The sequence below is a fragment of the Asterias rubens genome, chromosome 4 (genome assembly GCF_902459465.1).
Source record: "Asterias rubens chromosome 4, eAstRub1.3, whole genome shotgun sequence".
NCBI classification, from domain to species: domain Eukaryota; kingdom Metazoa; phylum Echinodermata; class Asteroidea; order Forcipulatida; family Asteriidae; genus Asterias; species Asterias rubens.
The window spans coordinates 2,324,439-2,334,090 of NC_047065.1; the positions used below are offsets into that span (position 1 = coordinate 2,324,439).

General features: G+C 40.0%; 2 protein-coding genes across 2 annotated transcripts in view; both read left to right on the forward strand.

Annotated features, from left to right (window-relative positions):
- Nucleotides 1-30: 30 nt before the first annotated feature.
- On the forward strand, nt 31-4,253 carry LOC117289601 (aquaporin-12-like). The gene is made up of 4 exons (XM_033770800.1): nt 31-455; nt 2,044-2,194; nt 3,114-3,383; nt 3,672-4,253. The coding sequence occupies exons 1-4, from the start codon at nt 267-269 to the stop codon at nt 3,851-3,853; spliced, it is 792 nt and encodes a 263-aa protein (XP_033626691.1). The 5' UTR covers nt 31-266; the 3' UTR covers nt 3,854-4,253.
- A 2,024-nt stretch (nt 4,254-6,277) lies between these two features.
- LOC117289723 (E3 ubiquitin-protein ligase AMFR-like) overlaps nt 6,278-9,652 on the forward strand; it is a 22,811-nt gene continuing 19,436 nt past the window's right edge. Inside the window, exons 1-5 of the mRNA XM_033770981.1 lie at nt 6,278-6,412; nt 7,457-7,787; nt 8,332-8,424; nt 8,722-8,886; nt 9,601-9,652. Coding sequence (XP_033626872.1) covers nt 7,473-7,787; nt 8,332-8,424; nt 8,722-8,886; nt 9,601-9,652 — 625 coding nt within the window. The 5' untranslated portion in view covers nt 6,278-6,412; nt 7,457-7,472. The remainder of the gene's footprint in view (nt 6,413-7,456; nt 7,788-8,331; nt 8,425-8,721; nt 8,887-9,600) is intronic.

The following is a 9,652-nucleotide window of genomic DNA, read 5'->3' on the forward strand; positions in this document are numbered from 1 at the left end:
GAGCATCAACATTACGTAACCTTATACGTCATATCGTTGGTCAATAAAAGGTTTCAAAGTCCGTATTCAAACTTCAATGAGTGGAAGGAATGTCTGTATCTATACCTCCATAAATAAGAGTATGCACGTGTCATCCTTGATTGATTGTACTTCCTAAAGATCGAGAAAGTGTGCATTTGGGGGGTTCTGCTCTCTCCAATTCAACAGTCCAATGGACATGATTTCAACAACACCGACAATCTCTACGGCTCGGACACTATAATATCATGGGGGAAATACCAGCAGGTTACGGCGCAGTGTTGTTCGTCGTCCTCGCTACCCTCATCTGTGGCGTAGCACGGAGACTACTGAACAAGGCTCTACCAGCAGGGAGTAATGTCAGACGATATGGTGGCGAGATCATAGCCACATTCCAGCTTGTTACAGGGATGCTGGAAGGTGATGTCGTCATGGAGGTAAATTTACAGTAGTGTTGTTCCCTCAACGATGTTTCGTTAAAAACATAATTCATTTCAATTCAATTCAATTCAATTCAATGTCACGTTTCCATATTTTGGAAAATCAGAAGGACAACGTTCCGTATGGGGCTGCCACTTCAGTCTTTTTTATTAAAAGGGATATTTCATTGATAAATTAGATACTATATTATTATTTCATATCGAACGAAAAAGAGTTGGCGCCAAACGGAAACTTTTCCATACTATTACTGTTCAATCAAATAAACATAGGACATTCAATGAACTATGCACAATGAAGTGCAACAATAATTGACGTAAAATACTAAACCGCACACACGTTTCGTCTCTTGTAAAAGGGAATAAGAGAGAGAGTTTATAAATGATGTGGGGGTTGAACAGCGGCAAATTGACCACATCGCACGGCCTCCGGATTACCGTGCCAGCGGTCTAACAACTGAGCTATCTATAGCCCAGCCATATCTACTTGTCCGGTGCCAGTCAGAAGCCATAAAACCGATAACTGCCGTGATATTTATCTATTATTACCCATCCACAGCACAATAATAATATAGTGCAACATATAGAATGATTATAGGAACCAAGAAGAAATGCTCCGTTTGTCGGAGAAAATCTGCGGTGCGAAAAAACGCATTCAGGTATTAGGATTGAAAAAACAATCCAAATGCACATCATAGACCTTTGTCATGGTGCAGACATCTTGAATTTCTACCATTGATATCAATGTTCCCAAACCGAGGCTGGAAGAACAAAATAGTCCGGTTCTTATTTGCAAAATGAGTATTCGATACGGGGAGCATGATCAAGATGGAGACAGCATGATAAAGTTCTATGGACCTATCCCGGTCTAATGTACAGGATTCGACGGGTAGGGAAAGAAACCACTGTGTCATCTTCAACTTGGTATATTAGTGGGTGCGTTCGTTTAGCTTCCCTGGGTCGACCCCGGTATGTGGCAGTTTTTTTTCCCAGGACGAACGTGTGCAGATAATTACCCACGTTCGTCCTGGGAAAAAAAACCCGCCACACACCGGGGTCGACCCGGGGAAAGATTTCCGCATCATAGCTGCCACTACTTTTCATTTACTAGTTTTTATCAAAAGAATATCTCATTTTAGTAAATTAAAGACTAATTTATTACCAATGGTGTCAGTGTCTTTAAAGACAGTGGACAATATTGGTAATTGTCAAAGATCAGTCTTCTCACTTGGTGTACCTCAACATATGCATAACATAACAAGCCTGTGAAAATTTGAGCTCAATCTGTCGTAGAAGTTGCGAGATAATAATGAAAAGAAAAAAAACCCTAGTCACACGAAGTCGTGTGCTTTCAGATGCTCGATTTCGAGACCTCAAATTCTAATTCTGAGGTCTCGAAATCAAATTCGTGGAAAATCACCTCTTTCTCGAAAACTGCGTCACTTCAGTGGGAGCCGTTTCTCACAATGTTTTATACTATCAACCTCCCCCCATTACTTGTTACCAAGAAAGGTTTTATGCTAATAATTATTTTGAGTAATTACCAATAGTGTCCACTGCCTTTAATATTGCTTGTTCTGTATTATAGGAGAATGGTCTGCTAGCCTATATGATCTACCTATGTTTTTTCTTCGTACTTCTGGGCTTCACATTCGATGATGACTGTACGGCCAATCTTGGACTCGCCTGGCAAGCTTGGATCAAGGGGGAGACAGACGGCCTCGACGCATCCACCACCGGTAAAATGACGTCAGATAAAAATACGCCCTCCTATAAAACGAACATCGTTTACTGTAGGCCATTTTCGAAACGACGGCTTCGGCTTTGGATTCGGTTCAGGCTAGCTTGACCCCGCGCCGGTTGATTTGAAAATATTGCGCGTGCTTTGCGTATAATTATACACGCTCAGGCTAGGGCTTCAAAAACCGAAGCCGTGGTATGGAAAAGGGCCATAGACGTTGAAAAACGTCAGTTAACTATTTGTTTACATTTATGCCATAGGTCATTTTGGTTGATAAGCAGTTTGCAACAGCAAATTTTATTTTCTCGGTTTTATAAACTACATTTTCACAAGGCTCACCGTGTATTAAAGTCATGGTGATGACTGGCGATTTTATTGCCTGGATTCTATATATCCATACTATTACGAGTTTTTTTAGCTTCACCAATCATCATCAAATTTCCATGGAATTTTATCCCCCTCTCTTTATTTTTGGTAGCATGTTCTAATTGCTCTCGATGAAATGAAATGATAAGAACTCACTGGAAATTCGGTTATTATGTCATTTTTTGTAAAATCAAGAATAAGAGGACAAAACTTGGTTTGCGGCACCGCGGAGTGGATGTTCGGGGGTTCGGGAGACTTCTCAGTTCTGAAAAAAACTGTCCCTTTTTTTTTTTTTTTTTTTTAACTACACCCGGGGGGATGTTATAGAAAATAGGCTGTGATCACTACTTGAGCTTATAGGATCGTGATTAACTGTACTATCGTGGAGTCAATTCTTGTCTTAAATTGGACACAACTTGTGCCCAAGACCATTATTTATAATGCACTGCTATTTTACTTTTTAGTGGAATAAGTGAACATGTTCCCTTTTCTTTTCTAGTTCTGTCCCCCTGTATAAAACATATCATGAGTATTTTTTTTTGCACCAACAGCCGTTTTCCAAGTCCTGGGCGGTCAACTTGCTTTCCCTTACGCCAAACGCCTATGGAGGGCAGCACCATCAGCTCGCCATGGTTATAAATGGAAGCACATGATCCAAGAGCAATGTGACTCAGCTTTGAGGTCCTCCATCTTGGGAGGAATGGCTGCCGAGGCTCTGGCGACTCTTATCTACTTCTTGGCAAGGAAGTACTTGATGCCAAAGGGTAGAGCAAAGAGTATTGCTTTTGATTCCTTCGTACAAGTTGGTATAATTTCAATAGGTGAGTACTATTTTAGTTTTATGGATAGTAAACTTAGGTAGGCCTGATTATTTGGTTTTTGCAAGACTACAATATCAAAAAAGTGACCAGGAGCTCCAAATAATAAATGAAACCTGTACGCAAAAATTAACTTATATAGTTTGAATAGACGAACTTAAAAATGTGATAATGCAGCTATACGATAAAAACTGTCACTTTGTTGGATGTGATTTCAGCATAAAACGGACGAACGAAGATTGACACTTTTTTATCTAATGCTTTGAGTGTTTTCTCCCGCTCTTTTTAAAGGTCTTGAATGGACAGGCATGATGTTCAACCCAGCCCTTGCATCTGCCTTGACATTCAACTGTCACAACCATCCAATGGGAGAGCATCTATTGGTATACTGGGTGGCGCCATTGGCGACTATTGCTCTTGTACATGTACTCACGAAGAAGACGGCCATATTGGATGCAAAGAAGACCGATTAAGAAGACGGCCATGTTGGATGCAAAGAAGACAGATTAAGAAGACGGCCATGTTGGATGCAAAGAAGGCAGATTAAGAAGACGGCCTTGGATGCAAAGAAGACGGCCTTGGATGCAAAGAAGACGGCCTTGGATGCAAAGAAGACAGATTAAGAAGACGGCCACATTGGATGCAAAGAAGACAGATTAAGAAGATTGCCATATTGGATGCAAAGAAGACAGATTGAGAAGACTGCCATGTTGGATGCAAAGAAGACAGATTGAACAAGGGATGTGTCTCTAGATGGGGCGGAGCAAGGGGAGTAAAGGGGTGTGAACTATTATACGAATATATTATTCTTTAGAATTAAAGATGCGGTTAATAACAAATTAAATGTAAAATAGTATTATTGGACAAATTCAATCGGAGTAAAAATAAAAGTCATTTTGGTTACGCATTGTCTCTTGTGGTGAAATTGTGTAGCTTCTAGCTGCGTTTTCAAAGGCATATTCACGCGGGTGTCAGGAGAATGGAACAATGTTGTAGAAATTTGTGAGCTCCCGAATCATTATGATGATCCGAACACGATTGGGCGCATCTCACAGCCTTCTCGTTTGATGTCATCTGGGCCCAATTTCATAGCGCTGCTAAGACCAAAAATCTGTAAGCATGAAATTTCTTCCTTGATAAAAACAGGATTACCCAACCAAATTTCCATTTGTTGCATAATTATTGCTTGTTACTGGTATTTAGCTGTTGTTTGCTTATCCTGAAAATCATGTGGAAATTTTGATGGTAATCTTGTTTTTATCAAGGAAGAAATTTCATGCTTAGCAAATTTGTGTGCTTAGCACTGCTACTCAATGGCTGGGCATCGTAGAAGGGGTATGGCATAGATTGAGGTATTATGCCACAATCGCATTTGGTGTCGTCATCGTCAGTGTATAACCCCAGTTTCAATGTTTATATTGCACCGTTCCACCCGTAGTCCATTGACTTTCAATGGGTGCGTTCGATTAGCTTCCCCGGGTCGACCCCGGTGAGTGGGCGTTTTCTTTTTTTTCCAGGACGAACGTGTGCAGATAATTACCCACGTTCGTCCTGGAAAAAAAAAACCCGCCACACACCGGGGTCGACCCAGGGAAGTTAAATGAACGCACCCAAAGAATGTGATGGTAGACGACCCTAAGCCAATAAGTTCATTTGAACCGGGAACATTACCGTATCAGCCCACCACTGTTTATAGGAATTACTGTGTTTTTTAACAATGGATATTGGACTAAACTGCCCGTTTAAAAACAGTCTTCTAGTTGTTGATAAACCGACTGAAAATGTCAATTTCGGAAAAAGAGCAGCCAATTTAACCACCAAGCTATTTTATTTCGCGCAAAATCGAATGCTACTCAAAAGGGTCATTCGATTTTGTTTTGGGATTAGTCCAATGTAATGTTGCGTCATTCGAATCATGGAGGTATATAATAATCATTCAATTTAACAATATTCATCAAAGCAGCATTCAAATTCGCAGACGCTTCTTGAGGCGTGTGTGTCACGAAAAAGAATGACGCTACGCTAAATTGAACAGAGTGCTTAAGGAATTTGACTCGACCCAAAACGAAATTGAATGGCCGAATTCTGAATTTGAAACGCAGTAACAACTGGAAAAGCAAAACAGCTTTAATTCGAACGCATGAAAATTTAATTGATCGCTCATTTGCCGAATTTGACCGAGAAAACCTATAGTATAAAACATTGTGAGAAACAGCTCCCTCTGAAGTGACGTAGTTTTCGAGAAAGAAGTAATTTTCCACGAATTTGATTTCGAGACCTCAGATTTTTTTTCTTTCACTATTATCTCGCAACTTTGACGACCGATTGAGCTCAAATTTTCACAGGTTTGTTGTTTTTATGCATATGTTGAGATACACCAACTGTGAAGACTAGTCTTTGGCAATTACCAATAGTGTCCAGTGTCTTTAAAGGTCTACCCAAAATCGCTTATTTTTCATGATTTTTACGCTTAAGTTCAAAGTGCGTGTCTCTCTGCATGAATTCTGTCTTTTCTTCCTCAGTGATTTTATCGACCTTTCTGGGATAACGATTGGCCTAAATTGATTTTTTTTTTGAGAGGGAGTCCGGATATTAAGTGGTGGAACTTTAAACAAAAAACAGGTGTGACAGATAATGGAAAAAGTAAAAGTTAAACTTTTTTTCGTTAGAGCGGGTGATACTCTTTGAAGTACCATTCACTCAAAAAAATCTATTTGTTTAATGTTTGGGGCCAAAAATCTGACATAGCATCTTTAAACAGATCGCTCATTGATCTATGCCTACTTGCCGAAATAAAGATTACATCTCTTTACACGTCCGGCCGTATGTATACACGTAAGTGGGCAATTCTCATTATTTGACCGACTGGTGGCGCTATACAGATCATCAACGGGCGGTGCACTAATTATTTTGTTAGTACGTAGTAGATAGATGGCGTAATAATCATCCACCAAAATATGCCAAGTATTACGTGAAATCCTTCCTATAAAATGAGTGTACTTTTCTAGTGGATAATACACGTCAATTTACTGGTAAGTGATACTTTTGAATTTATCCTAAAATAGTAAAATTATGCTTGAAGCATTAGTTTTGCTTCCTTGTGTCGTCGGGTTGCGCTGCCTGCTCTGCGCTGTCAACAAAGTGCAACACTGAGTCGCGTAAACGTATACGATTACGTGTCCTTGATTAGTTGACAAATGCCGTGAGTTGGTCAACTCGACCTATGGAAGAACGGGATATAGATAGGATACCCTAACCTTTTTATCGCGGTAAATAAACACGTCACGTTTCTCCATCAGGATAAAAATTGTTCACCACCAACTTTAGCAAGCAAGTGTCCTGTTTGAACTTTAATTCAATTTTTTTTAGTGTGAACTGGCGAATACTTGCCATTTTCATTTAGCTAATATTATTATCTTTTTCAATTTTAGGACTTTCTTTGGTTTTTGCTTTTTATTTGCTAAATAAACAAAAACATTGTTTGTGACTTTTGTATTTCTATCCTGGTGTCATGGGTTTCCGACAGCATAACGAGAAAATTGTTCACAATCAAAACTAAATGATTCTTAAAAAAAAATCCAAATCTTCAGTGCACCAACCTTTTTTCTAGACACTTACAGTTACACTTCATCGGATGTTGAAATCTTAGAATTTTTGGTCTTACGTTTCGAGAGATCGTCTGCCATTTACAGTCAGTGGTGAAGCCCCGTTTATACTTCCTGCGAATGCGAATGCAAAGCGATTTTTGGTGACGCAACAATCGGTACGCGCTCCATTTTCCTTTGTGACGCAATGAAATTTGCATCGCACGGAGCATTCACAGGAAGTATGAACCGGGCTTAATGCATGCACGACATTGAAGTAATGGCATATGTTTCTGATACTTTTATTGGTTGGCATTTTAGTGAATATTTTCAGAAGCTAGTAGGTCTATGGCAATACTTTAATAGCTTATTACGGCTAATACTTGCAATTCGGCTGATGCCGCGAATTGTAAATTTGTTTTTAAGAAACCATTTATGAATGAATAAAGTAAATTGCTTACCTATCATCATCCATTGATGTATTGTTTTCAGGTACCCAGTGTTCATCATGCCTGTGTTAGTACTCCAACCTCCATCCCTTCCTCCTCTCCAGACCTACATTGCTCTAAGCTGTCTCAGTCTAGCCTGGTGCTTCTTGTATGCCAGAGAGACACTCGAGACGGTAGAGAACGCTGGGTTGACCCACCAGGCACCAGACTCGAGCAAAGAGACTCTTGGTGACGATGGTAGAGGTCCTTCAGGAGGATGGTCTAACGGGGCAAATGAGAGCGAGACGTCACGGTACTTGTTTGGAATACAAGCGGACGATGGAGAGATTATTAAACTGTGCCGAATTATGATGGCAGATGTCTGGTCGGTGTTGGTAAGTTCAAGTCAAGTCAAGTCTAGTGGTGGGTTTCACAAAGAGTTAAGACTAGTCTTATTTCGACTTAGGACGAGTTACACGTCCTTACTTAGGACTAGCCTAACGTTTTTTATATCCCCTAGGACTAGTCCTAAGTTAGGACTAGTCCTCACTCTTTGTGAAATCGACCCCAGGCCTCAAAATAACCAACGGCACCCACAGTAATTGCTGTGGTGCTCTGTGTTTTTGCTGGTTCCCAATATTAATTTATATTTTTTCCTCATATGAGTGCCCCCTTATCAGAGGAAAATTGCTATGCCCCTTCAAGACAAAAGTTCAAGGCCTGTCAGTCATTTAGCCCCTAACCACTCTTCTTGATATGTTTATCATATTTGGAGAAACCTTGCACTAATTGATTTTGTATTTATGTTAACAGTCGTTGATCAACCTGGCCTTCTGTCTTCTTGTCTTGGTGGGACGTTTGCTCCTAACCACTCTTCTTGATATGTTTATCATATTTGGAGAAACCTTGCACTAATTGATTTTGTATTTATGTTAACAGTCGTTGATCAACTTGGCCTTCTGTCTTCTTGTCTTGGTGGGACGTTTGTTGCAGCATATTGTTTTTGGAGAACTCCGTGCCAGTGAGAGACAGGTACTAGTACTTAGCCAAAACTTGGTTTGTGTCGTTCATTTAAAAATTCTGTAATTCATACTTCACAAGATGTCAGATGTCAAACCCAAACCTAAAGCAAACCACCCAGACCAAAAGCAATTTAACAGTTGACAGTGGCATTTTACTTTGTCATTTGGAGTAATTTGTCATGAGTAGTTTAGAGGAGTGGCCTGCTGGGTTTTTGTTTACCGCACAAAACTGTTCATTATTTTAGAAAGTTTTAAACTTTAAGAGTCAATTGAGTCAAACTGGTAATGTGTTTCTTTTTTACCACAGCATCTCCGAGACAAATTATGGAAGTTTATCTTCTATAAGTTCATCATCATCTTTGGTGTTCTGAACGTCCAAACCTTGGAGGAGATGGTGATGTGGATGGTATGGTTTGCTGCCCTCGCTTTCCTCCATACACTGTCCGGACTCTGTAAAGATCGATTTGAATATGTGAGTATCGTTCAAAAAGAGAATTTTATTTTCCTGCTATTGGTAACTTTTTCCAGTGAATTAATCAAATTAAGGGAATCAAGGTGTAGTGAAGAGGTTTTCAACTGGTGGTTTAAACCCGCCGAGGCCTGGTTCTTGATAATTTACCTTGACTTCGTTTCGGTAAAATTATCAAGAACCAGGCCTCGTTGGGATTAAACCACCAGTTCAAAACCTCTTCACCACACATTGATTCCCTTATTACAACAGAGTCCAGCATCCTCCTGAAGGTGATAAGAACATACTGATCGAAAAATCCAGTTGTCAACCACGGGTTCTTTTCCCAAACCAACACGACTCAAAAGAGGTTTACACAGTAGGCTACCACAAACCTCACCTAAAAGTGTCAATTCTTGCTACATATACCATGTGTGTATCTACTTGCCAGGTAGAGTTTGTTCTTTAAGACAACTGTCTTGCTATATATTCTACGACCGCGGAGTAAATTTCTCGAATTGCTCGGGAGACTTCTCAGTTCTGGAAAAAACTGTCCTGCTTTCTGACTACTACCTGGTAGGAAGATATAGAAAAGTGGCGGGACTATTACTTTAGCTTATAGGATCGTAATTAACTGCAATACCGCGGAGTCAGTTCTTAAAAGTGGTCTCAACGTTTTCGACTAGCTTGCTCTAGTCATCGTTAATTTGTGTTATTTATTCTTGTTTTTTTTTATAGCTGTGTTTCTCACCTTCCCCCATGGGTTGGGCTCACGGCAAGGTATTGTTTC